A 12,320-nucleotide genomic window follows, 5' to 3' on the forward strand; every position below is an offset into this window, starting at 1 on the left:
CCCCCCCCCCCCCAGTGCTTACCAGTTTAGAATCTATTAAGTTGGCAAGGTCATATCGGCAGCTCCTAGAGAAGCAACAAGGTGCTGTTCTCCAGCTGAGGCAGAATGGAAGCTACCCATTTCCTCATCCTCGAAAGGAGTTTTGGTTTTCTCTTTCGGGACAGGGAGATTAGGGAGACTTAAGCCTTACAGTGTGAAGGCCAGGAGGTGTTAGTGCACTGCAGGAGCCGCACTGCCTCAGAACCCACCACCATCTCTAACTGCTCAGACGTCTGAGTTTGTACTGGTCACAGCCAAAACCACCAGCTGTGTCCCCAGTCTTCCCTAAAAGTCATGTTGGGCCCCTTAAGTCCTTGACAACGAAGAACCCACTCTTAAAACCCTTGGTTTAGGGAGCTGGAGATGAAGTACCCAGTTATTTGTATTTGTATTTAGCACTCCAAGTATCAAAGAGAGGAAAAATTTGTTTCGGTCATCTGTACGATTAGGGCATTTTCCCCCTCAGTGGCCTTGCTTCTGAGTTAACTTTAAACAGTATCACTAGTTAACGGGAGGAATTCTTCTAGAAGAAAACAACTGGGGTTGGGTATTGTCTCGCCAGGCTCGCAAGGAGACCTGACAGGTAAACTGGTCCAGCACTTTATCCCAATGACATCATTCACCCTCGAGCGATCGGTGGAGCAAGCAGGAGTCACCATCGGGGTAAAAGGGAACTCTGGTAGAAAGTTCCAGAGAATGTTTTGGAAGAGGGAGCGGAGCAATAGATATTGAATTCATGAACTCTATGTGGACCAAAGAGACTGAAACTTCAGTGTTTCCTCCCTCGTGGGAAGCGTGAGGAAATCCATTTAAAAAAAGAAAAAAAACCCTTCATAGTTTTCGAGTCACTCACACATACCACCCCGCGATGCCTAGACCCAGAGGCGCTGACCTAGACGCTGATTCACTGAAGTTTCCTGCGCAGGCGCACTAGAGCCGAGCGGAGGCGCCGGGCTCTGTGGGCGGAGCCAAGGCCAGTCACGTGAGACCCGCGACACAGCTCCTCCATGTCCCTAAATGGACTTAGACGGGGTCCCCGCCTCTCTCCGTTCTCTGGAATGCGGGCAAAGGAGAGCTCCAGGGCAGGCGCAACCATTGCTGAAAAGGGGGCTAGAGCAGAATCGCAATTCAAAAACAGACGCGAGAAAGACGAAGAGTCAGTAATGAGACCCAGAGATACGACACACGGCCCTTTCAGTCCTAAGCGACGCGTTCGTCACTCCCCATCGGCGCCCCGCGCCCGCGGTCGGCTCCGACACCTTCCCTGAGGCCCCCTCCCGGCAGGGCTGGCCCACAGAGGCGGTGCAAGAATGGCCGCCAGGCTTCCTTCCGGCTCGCGAGCGGAGGCCGGAAGTGGCCGTTCTGGGGCGGCTGGATAGTTAGAAAGTCTGTGAGGGCGGCGGCAGAGCTTCTCGGAGACACTCTCGGTTCTCGCGGCTGAGCAGGGTGAGTGGTGTTGGCCGCGGGGCGGGTGCGGCCTGGCCCGGGAAGGTGTCCCCGCGGGGCTGCGGTGTGCGCGGGGGCCGCCGGGAGCCGAGGCTGGGGAGCGCACCTGGGCAGGTGTGCCCGCGCGAGCCGGGGCGGGGAGCCGGGGAGCCGGGGCGGAGAGCCAGGCCGGGAGAGAGCCGGGGCGGAGAGCCGAGCCGGGAGAGAGTCCGGGCGGAGAGCCGGGGCGGAGAGCCGGGGCGCAGACCTCTAAGTCCCAGACTTGGAGTTAGGGAAATGTTGGTTAGCTCGCCGGCGCCGCGCGCCTTGGACCACTGCCTACCCGCGAAACCCGAGCCCCACAAGAGCTGACTCCCGAGCGCTGTTGGGTTGCTAACGTAAACCTGCCAGAATCCAGGGAGTGTGCGGACAAAACCGTAGGACAGCCACCCTCGGCCACTGGCATTGCAGCTGCCCGGCTACGGTTAGGAGCCAGAGCCCGTTCCAGTTTGCAGCTCAGCGTGCGCCCCTCTGAAAGTAGAACTTTTTTTTAAAGCGGTATTTGAACAGATTGGAGGGAGTTTCGTTTGCCTGTCGAGGGGACTAAGTCGACCCTACAGAGGAGTGTTTTTAGTTAAGAATCTTTGAGTAGGCACATCAAATACATTGTTAGATTTTTAGAGATCTTTTAAGATTTTAATTTTTTTAAAAAGGCGACGAAAGCGAATCTCCGCTAAAATTGCTGATCTTTTCTTTTTTTTTGTTTCTGGATGGCCTTTAATGCGGATTAATTAGAAAAGCATTTTGTCTTCAAAAGTGAGGCGTAGTTGACGAGTCAATCCTGGCAACTCATGACTTTTTTTAAAAGGTGCTCCGAACTCTTGGGTGTGGCTGGCTAGGAAGATCCAAGCTGACTCTCAACCGGAAGTGTGCCTAAGAAGTAAAGACTTGATTTTCCTTGAAACTGAAATACCAACTTGAAAATATACTTTTAAAAACTGAGACTATCCCCCTCCCTCCCATCTCGTAAAAAATACACTAATTAAATAATACAGATTTGATCTGGATTTCGAAGCAGGCCAGATACCTAGGTGCTAGCACACTATGAGGTCTTGAGATGGCAGTTTTCCAAAGGGTATATTTCCCAGTTTTAAGAGAGTTTTTTTTTTAATTAAAAGGTATTAACTATGCTTAGTTTAGATGTTTTGTTAAGAATTTCTATCTTTTACATCTATTACCAGTTTAGGCACGTGAGATTCTATTTAATTTCGGCAATCTCATGTATATCTTAGTATGGATTAGTCCTACTTAAAAGGTTTCATAGATGCTTTTTTGTTATTATGTTGTTGTTTCTTTATTTGTCTGTTATTTTGGATAGGGTCTCCTTTTAGCCCATGGTGGCCTAAAACTTGAGATGGTCTTCCTAATTTAAGGCCTGGGATTGTAAGCCCAGTTATGAGTCATCACACCAACTTTAGCTTTTTTCAAAACTTAGATACCATAGGTTCTTTAAAGTCTACATTTCTAAAGATTCTGTAATCTGGTTGCCCTCGGCATGTGTAGAAAGCCTCTCCGGGCTGTCTTCATAGTCTGATGTCTTCTCAAGCATGAGGTCCCGTTTAGTAAACTGCTAAATCAGGAAACTTTTTGAGGCAGGGATGTGGCTTATTGTCAGAGTGCTCACCTAGCATACAGTGAGGCAGAACTGCAAGACAAACAACCCACACCATACCACATGCACTGCTGCAACACTCCTTTCCATCTATAAACAGAAGCCATCTTGACCACCTTTGCCCTTCCTCCTCTTTCTGATGCTCCAAAGCTGTCATCCGTTCTCTAGAAGGCCAGCTGGCAAACCTTCCTGCTGCTTAAGTTTCATACCAGAGACCTTTCACAAAGCCTTCAAAGTGAGGATCTCAGGTGATCCTGCCGTACACCCTAAATTGAAATCCTTACAACGATCATAAAATATTTGCAGTTTTATTTTGCTCTAACTTTTTAAACTAAGTTGAACATTGTATTTACAGCATCACTGTTTTAGAACCACATTAAAGAGAATACTGCCACTCTCAGAGATTCTCCCTGGTGTCGTCGTAGCCCCATTCTCGCCGGCTCCATTACCTGAATTTATTCCCACCATGCTTGTAGTTTGGTGGTTGTCTGTATAGACGGGTATTTGGCTATGTCATGGCTGTGAAGCTGCAGGTTTCTGTGGGAGACCTGTGAATCAGTGTCATCGTGAAGGAGTTGAGACTCAGGGAGTAACTGGCTCAACATCACATTATCAGATCTGCACAGAGTTACCTTCTTGAAGTAAGACGAGCATCTGATCTTAATTCCAAAGATAGTGGGAATGTCACTTCCAAGTGATAATGCGTTCAGTGTTTAGTTTCCTCTCTAATCCTGTAGAAATTAGGGGACCATTCTGAACTCTCAGTGTTTATGATAGAGTCTCACCATGTATCCTTGGCTGCCTCCCAGTGTTGGGAGTAAAGCATTCACCACCACCCACTTCACTCTTTTGTACCTTTCTGCATTGTTGTAACTTTGGGGTCATTCCTCTGGAATGGGAAGTATGTCACTCATTGCCTAAGTTGGACCAGTCATTGGACTGCATCCCTCTCTTGCCGGGTTTTAACTTCTTCAAGATAGGTCACATGCGTGCTTTTAAAGCTTTCACACTTCTGACTCGAGTTCAATGCTAATGACATTGGATATGCATTAATATAATTAATTAGTCCTAGTACAATTGAATAAAGTATGGGATGAACTGAAGTTCTGTCTGAAACTGTTGTTGATGCTACATAAAACCTCAGCTGCTCTATAATGCACTTGCTGATTTTTAGATGCATGCTTTAAGTAATATTAAATATTAAAATTACATGTTGCTTTTAATATTTTAAGCGTTTTTATAAAGGAATTTTAAGAGTACCCCCATCAAATGTAGTTTTACATGAGAATTTTGTAGATAAAAAAAAAATCACCTTTGTAAGCTATTTAACCTGTGGTTCTCATTGATTTTTCAAATAACTGACATTCCAGGGTCATTGAGAGAAGGAAGACAATATTGTCATACAAAACAGGCTATTTTTGAAGATGATTTTTGACTTCAAAGACATGCTGTGCTCAAAATCTTGAAGAGGTGTGAACTAGTTCATATTGTACTGTCTGCACGTTTAAGAGCCAGTAGTGATGTACTCTGTATGGCCTAGTGGTTAATCCATTTAGCTCAGAAGGGAGGAGTGCAGCCTTGTGTAGTGAGTGAGATGTAGAGCCTCCAGAGGACAGTAGCTGAAAATATGCACTCATGAATGGTTGCAATAGTCAGTCTCAAAGGAGAAATAAAAGTAGAAATTTGAGGCTACGTAATTGTCTTACATGGCATCCTTCTAGAGTCATTTTGCTGTGCCCCCTGACTCTCTGTGGTAGATAACTGGAGTTGTGACAGGCTGTCCTTTTAAGATAACCTCTCAAATCTGAAACCCGATTTAGATAAAAAGCAGTGTGAGCAGAGCTTTTCTAATTGCTTCCATAATTTTAGTCTATTGGTGTGTTGTAATCAAGGAAAGAATGTAAGAAATTGTTTTGTTTTGTTTTTTTAACTCGTAGGAAACATTCTAAGGGTCACTTCGGGTGCTGGAATCTAGGTAGCGGTTCATTCTTTGCAGTCCACAGTCTTATTTTTAGAGCAAGGGCATGGTGCTTTGCCGAATCATGGCTGAATGTTGTTTTCAGAACGTAAGCTTTAAAACTGTTATCTTGGTCAGAGAGTGAAGTCAGTAGTGCCTGTTTTAGCCCTGCCTGGAGAATATAACTCCAGAGTGTCAGTCCTGCCGAGCAGGGCTCGTACTCTGTCATCTGCACTTCACCTCTGAGGAATGGTATGCCAAGATTTTATTATCTGATAACTATAGGATTTTCCACTTCAAAAACTTTATATTGTTTTAAAGTTGAGTGTTCATGGGGAAAATTATATTTTTATTTTTAAGCTTTACAGGGGTAAATTTTTTAGAGAGCAAAGATAGTGTCTATGATTTTAAGGTGTTCTTTAAATGAAATTGCTTTACTACTTGTGCTCTGGTTTCAAAGGAGAAGCTTTAGTTATATCTCGTGGGTAGTGCATCTACTGTTCACAGAGCAGATCTGTATAAAGTTCTGTCAAGTCTCTAAGTACTGTATCGAGTCTGTAAGACTAGCTCGTGGTGAATTTACTTCACATTCCATGCTTTTATGTTAGCCTTTCATCAAAATGTTTTGAACGACATTGACCCCTGAAGTGTGGGTGCAACCTGAAATGTTACCTGAATGTGGAAGAATAGCATTTGTCTTAGAGAGTAGGAGGGGAGACTTGTTCAGTCAGTCAGCCTTGCCACTTCCCATCTCTGACAGAGCGGATCGGCTAATTTAGGTGTGAGCTTCAGAAGGATAAGGTTCTGAAGATGAATTAGTGTTTCCTGGCAGCTCCATAGTGCCCTTGCATGATAACTGCTGTTTCCCACGTATCTAACCCCCACCCCAACCCAAGCAAACCCTCTCCTTGGTTTTTATTTTTCTTTTGTTGTTAAGTTCTATGGTGGTAGTGGGGATTTGTAATCTTGATGGGCTGTTTGCTTTCACTTGATGTTGATTGAAATCCTTATTTTAAAAAAAAAAACTTTAAACTTTTAAGAGTAAGTGAACTCAAAGTTCAAGATGGGTTTTTCACTTTTAGTTTGGTTGTTGGCATGAAATTTTTACCCAGTTTTGTCACTCCACTGTAACATGGCGCTGACTGAGAAGTCTCAAGCGTATATAAAGACAATTCCACTTATTCAAGTAATCCACTATTGTGATTCATACTTAGTAATCTTAGGTACTGATTTTATTCCCCTTGAATTCTTGCTTACTTAGGATTTAACCGCCACCATGTCGAGCAAAAGGGCAAAGACTAAGACCACCAAGAAGCGCCCTCAGCGCGCAACTTCCAATGTGTTCGCCATGTTTGACCAATCCCAGATCCAAGAGTTCAAAGAGGCCTTCAACATGATCGACCAGAACCGGGATGGCTTCATTGACAAGGAGGACCTGCACGACATGCTGGCTTCAATGGGTAATGTCTACTTGCAGTGCTGATGTATTGTGTAGAATTTCCTTCATATTTTTCATGAAACAGTATTTCCTACTGGGCACATGAATATTCCTGTACCTATTTCTGGTTGGACTGGAGGGCTGTGTGTATCTGCCTTCCTACATGTATGTGGGTTGCTGTTTGAGGGAGTGGGGCTGAAGAGATTGCTGAGAGTTACTAGTGCATACTGCCTGCAGAGGATTCAGGCTTGGTACCCAGCACAAGCACTCCTACTCAGTAGCTCACCGTCACTTGTGACTCCAGCTGCAGGGAGATGCCGGCTTCCTTGGATTCGGTGGCATCTGCTTCAGTGGGCACATGTCCCCCTCCCTAGTTTTGCCATCATGAACCCAAATGATTTTATTTCCTGCTAGAATGTTTACTGTGATTAATAATTGATGTGTTTCCTAATGTTATTACGAATGTGGCTCCTTTTATTCAGGAAAAAATCCGACTGATGAATACCTGGACGCCATGATGAACGAGGCCCCAGGCCCCATCAATTTCACCATGTTCCTCACTATGTTTGGAGAGAAGCTGAACGGCACCGACCCCGAGGACGTCATCAGAAACGCCTTCGCTTGCTTCGATGAGGAAGCGATCGGTAAGCTGGGGTAACCTTTAATCATAAAGTTGTTTCTTAGTTCTGTGGCAGGATATTAGTGATTTAAGTGTAGTGATTCAGCGCTTGCACTGTGTAGAGGTTTTCTATGCAGCCTTCTGGCCTGTGCTCATCAGTCATCTTCCCATAAGTATCAGTGGTTTTCAGAGGTTCGTTGGTTACATTTGAAACCTTTTGGGGAAACATATTTACTCTTTTACTTAAAAGTTAATTCCCCAAGGTCCTGGTTGTCAGTACTGTGTGAAATGAATAACTGACCAGAACAACCTCATAAATTGCTGTACACCACAGCACAGTAAATACACGGAGAAAAGCTTAGACTCTGGGCTCAGGCTACCTGGTTTCAGAACTGTCTGCTGCTGTGTCATAGCTATGTAACTCTGGGCAGGTTACTTGGGTAAGGTTCTGTTACGCTTTTGTTTCCTAATGAAACTGACAATAATATGACCCATCTCATGAGGCTGTTGTGAGGATCAGATGAGAATCAGGAGGTGGAGTTGAGAATCGGGAGTTTGGGCTATCTAGTAAGAAAGCTATACCTCAAAAAACAAACCATTAAACAAACAAAAAGTGTTAGCAACAGGAATGCCCAGTCCTCTGGCAAAAGCAGAAGAGAAAGCACATGGGCACATTTTCCAAGATTTCTGCCTTGTGGCTCAGCAAGTGTGTGTAGAGAGGGAATATACCTGATTACCTGCGTTACCTAGGCTAGTCTTAAATGCCAGGGGTTGTCATGGGCAGCTAACATAGGCATGGTCTCCTAGCTCTCAGGACTCTCCACAACATGATTGTCTTCTGATTTTCACATATGTGGCCCTTGCCCACAAAAGAGGCTCACATGAGCACATGTGAGTGTGGGGTTGTTTTTGTAGAATTTTCTCTTGGCTCCTTTATTTTTCTTTCCATGCACCAAGCTTTTTTATTTGTGTCTGTCTCTATCTCTATCTCTCTCTCTCTCTCTCTTATTTTTTTTTTTTTTAAGATTTATTTGTTTTATTTATATGAGTACACTGTAGCTGTCTTAAGATACACCAGCCACCATGTGGTTGCTGGGAATTGAACTCAGGACCTCTGGAAGAGCAGTCAGTGCTCTTAGCCACTGAGCCATCTGTCCAGCCCTGTGTCTGTTTCTTGACACATGCATGATTGATACAGTTTAGTTGTACGCTTATTCCCAATCACAGTTAACTTAAGTGCCAGTCAATTGGTTGGAGTTAATGATTTATTTCTACAAAGCTACACTTCTAAGATTTTCGGTATCTTTTTTTATTACGTAGGATTGAAGTTTCTTTTCTAATTTTGTTTGTTGAGCTCACTTTGTGGTAAATGTATTCCTAGTATAATTTCATACACCAGGAAGTTGTCAGAACCTTTTCTTTCTTGCTTTATGGTAAAACCTCTGTGTTTCATTTATTTTCGGCCTATATAGTGTATTAAAGGTTCCCGATCATTGTGCATACAAGTTACTTGCAGAGCCCTTTAAAATGCCCAGTGCTAGAAAGGAAATGAGGGCTGACACGGGGTTCTGCTTCTGTTCTACAAGTAATGACCTTACTTTTGTTGTGTGGGTTTTATGAAAATGATGTCAGGTGGCAGGTTACAAGACACCTGTTGCATTGGCTTGTAGGATAGGTACAGCCTTGTGCTGATCACCAAGCCACAGCAAGGATGTGGGGCAGACAGACAGACAGCAGAGTAACACCACTAAGTATCTGGCTGTATCCACTGGGCTTTCCAGGGCTGGTAGAAATACACAGGCTGTGAAGTTGAGTGTGGGTGTTCTGATCCTCCATTCTTTACCCTCCAGGCACCATCCAGGAGGATTACCTGAGGGAGCTGCTGACCACCATGGGCGACCGCTTCACAGATGAGGAAGTGGATGAGCTGTACAGGGAGGCCCCCATTGACAAGAAGGGGAACTTCAACTACATTGAGTTCACACGCATCCTCAAGCACGGGGCAAAAGACAAAGATGACTGAAGAGCTGCGGCTTCCAACTAATGTTCCCTGTTGCCATTGGGGTATTTCTGAGATTTTTCTCCTGGAGCCCATTGCATGCCCTCGCTTTACTGCTTTTTGCCTTTCTTGTTTTGTATTTATTCTCAGCCACTTTGGGCCACGTGTACCTTTATAATCAGACTGGAAATGGGACTTTCTGTCATTACAGGATGAGAAGGTCAGGCAGTCTCATCCTGTGTAATAACAACTGCAGCCCACAGAGTCCGTATATTTTTTCAGAGAAAGTTATCCACTCAATTTTTTCTGAATGATAATTAAACTTTCTGATAAAATACTTAGTCGTTTAGTGTTATTGACTTTTAGTTTTACTCGCGTCTCTTTCTAAGCACGGTAGACAAGTGAATGACAGCCCCATCAGTGCTTGCCCTGACTCCGTCCAGGGCTCCTTGTGATTTAAAGCAATCCTGGTTTTCTCTGCTTCTGCTTTTTTCCCCCTCCAGGGAAATCAGATGAAGCCTTCCTTGAGTGCCTAGACTTTGTCTTCCAGTTTGGAAAATAATTCCTGCAGAATTGTGACCCCTGGAGTAAGTCAGACTCTAGAGTTTGACAATCCTGCTTTACCTCTTCCCATTCCTGCCACTAAAATAGGAGCAGGCCCTGAACACACTAATTTTCATTTGTTCTATTTAAAAACTATTTCAGCTCTAAAGGGTCTTTGGAATGCTTTTAACAGAAAAGACAGATTTCTCTGTGTTTCCAGCTGTTGGAAATACAGTAATTTTTGTTGTTGTTGTTGTATTCAGTTCTTCCTTATTATAACAACCCCTATTAAAAGACCATGTTTGTTTATGCAGATTCCTCATAAGTCCATATGTGAATTTTAGACGTTCCTGACCTACCCACAGTCAGAACAGCTGTGGCTGCATGCCTGGGAAAGTGAGGTCATTGTTTCAACCCTAAAAATAACTTGCGTTATTTTTGATAATTGAGAACTGTTGCCCTGTTAATTAGGGAGTGGAAAACACTTTTGTTCTGTTTCATTTCTAATGTCTCAAGAAGCCCTAAGTGTAAAAAGATTTGAAACTGAGGGGGTGTGTGCTTCAAACTGTTATGCTATTGAAAGACTGTCCTTGAAGGAAACCATTACCTCATTTGATAAACAGTTACGCAATGCCTTTGAGTGGCAGGTTAGAGAGCCAGAGGCCTTAACCCAATAATGCCGGTCCTGTAGAATGGAGGTGGGGGATGAGGGAGTAGTAACTAGTAACACCTACCCTTCGCCTACTTCAAGATTCGAGTCATAGAAATCTGCCCTAATTTCCTGCTTGAATTTCATTTAGATTTTTAAGCAAAATACTTTTTTCAGCTTATCCACTCAGTGTTAAGTCTTGTTGAATTTTCCACTCTTACTGAAGGGGAAGAAAAAAGCCCTACACGTATCATCTCTTTTGCTAACAAATCTTCAGTGAGGTAGAAAAAAAAAAAGTACTACTAAAATTCTCTCTTGCAACATCCATCTCCATCTGGGCAACCCCTTGAATGGCTGTTGGGGACAGTAGGTGGTCAGTCCTGTTTGAATTAAATCTCTTAATTTGCTAGTAGGGTTTGCTGCTTAGTAGCTGAGCTTTGCTTAAGCAAGAATGGCTGCCAAAAAAAAAAGCTCTAAGAATCTCCTCTAGCAGTGGGCTTGAAAGCAGAACCGCTCTCTGAACTTTCTGTGATGAAAAGGACCTCAGGGTTAGCCCTCCAGCTTCAAAGCCCCAGCAAAAACACTCCAGTGTGCAGCAGCCGGCACACCTGCTTTACGGTTATGTTGCCACTGGACTCCAGTGGGTTTAATCAAGGAACCCGAGACTTAAAGGCCAGGAAGTGGATGTGATTGCATAAAAGACAGGTGGAGGCTTAGGTTCTGAGAAGGGAACCGCTTTCTACAAAAAATGAGGAGATTGAGGGCCAACGGGGAGTTTAGGATTGGGTAGACACTGACTAGAGAGCTTCACAGGAGTACAGGCCACAAAAAGTTAGAGCAAGCTGATTTTAGGAGGGAGGAGGGTCGTTATCAGGTCACAGAGATGTAGGAAAGTGTAAAGGAGCCCACTGGAGTTGGCATGCCTGAGGCACTGGAAGACAGGTGTTTTTCTCCACTGCCTCCCCTCCCCCAGGGCTTTGTGCAGCCCTGACTGTCCTGGAACTCCAGGCTGCCCTCTACCTGCTTTTGTCTCCCTAGTGCTGGGATTAAAGGCCGGAGCTGCTGCCACCACCCGGTGGGACTTTTCAGCGTTTTCAAGCCCCAGTTTTGCTGCCTCTCAGCTTCATCGCCTTAGGCAAGCTACTTATTCTTAGTTGGCCTATTTATTCATTTATAAAATGAAGTAATGCTGCCCATAATGGCACCTTTATGATTAAAAGCAGCATCTATCTGGAGCTGGGTGTGGTTGACTAAACCCCACCTGGTACCCAAGTAGATCTGCGCCCTCACGTGGCCAAGGTTGTTTTAAAATGTCTTCCTCATCTGAAATAGGGACACTTCCTTCTAAGATTGCTACAGAAATTAGAAATGTGGGGAAAGGTGTGTGTGTGTGTGTGTGTGTGAATGCAGCCAATATTCAAATTGTAGTTTATTCTTGCTTTGCTTGTTAGCGGGTCCCTGGAAAGAATCTCGAAGGGAAGACGATGCAAAGGGCCTCCTATCCTTAGAGCTGAAGCCTTGTATACATAGAGGGGAAACCTGGCCCTCAGTGCTGGGACTTCACACCTCTCTTTACATAGAAAGTATTCTTAGCCACTGACCTGACCCACCTCTGGTTTTTTGAGAGGGGCTTTTGCTGTGTTAAGTTTGCCTGTTTTGATGCCACTGGGATGCCAGGGTTAAGGGCACGTGCCACATCCTGCTCATTAACTGATCTTACATTGCCTAGAGTGGGCATTTAGGAAGTGGTGGTAGACTTCTGTAACAAACTCTAAAAGAGCCACAATCTACTGCTTTGGGGGAGGAGGCTGCACATTCCCTGGTGCCTGCATATGGAGTTCAGGGAACAAATTGCAGGAGTTGGTTCTCTGTGGGCCCTGAGAATCTAACTCAGCCATGCATGCTGACAGATGCCTTTACCTGCTGAGCCATCTTGCTGGCCCCTAAGTTGTATTTGTTTTGTACGGACTGCCGTGCAC

At 44.6% G+C, this 12,320-nt stretch overlaps 1 protein-coding gene across 1 annotated transcript; it reads left to right on the top strand.

Moving 5' to 3' along the window:
• Positions 1 to 1,352: 1,352 nt before the first annotated feature.
• Positions 1,353 to 9,490, top strand: LOC114616773 (myosin regulatory light chain RLC-A). Its single transcript, XM_028762223.1, has 4 exons — positions 1,353 to 1,485; positions 6,355 to 6,553; positions 7,014 to 7,175; positions 9,001 to 9,490. The coding sequence occupies exons 2-4, from the start codon at positions 6,370 to 6,372 to the stop codon at positions 9,171 to 9,173; spliced, it is 519 nt and encodes a 172-aa protein (XP_028618056.1). The 5' UTR covers positions 1,353 to 1,485; positions 6,355 to 6,369; the 3' UTR covers positions 9,174 to 9,490.
• The last annotated feature ends 2,830 nt before the right edge of the window (positions 9,491 to 12,320 follow it).

This window comes from Grammomys surdaster, unplaced genomic scaffold (assembly GCF_004785775.1).
Source record: "Grammomys surdaster isolate TR1022 unplaced genomic scaffold, NIH_TR_1.0 132, whole genome shotgun sequence".
Taxonomy (NCBI): domain Eukaryota; kingdom Metazoa; phylum Chordata; class Mammalia; order Rodentia; family Muridae; genus Grammomys; species Grammomys surdaster.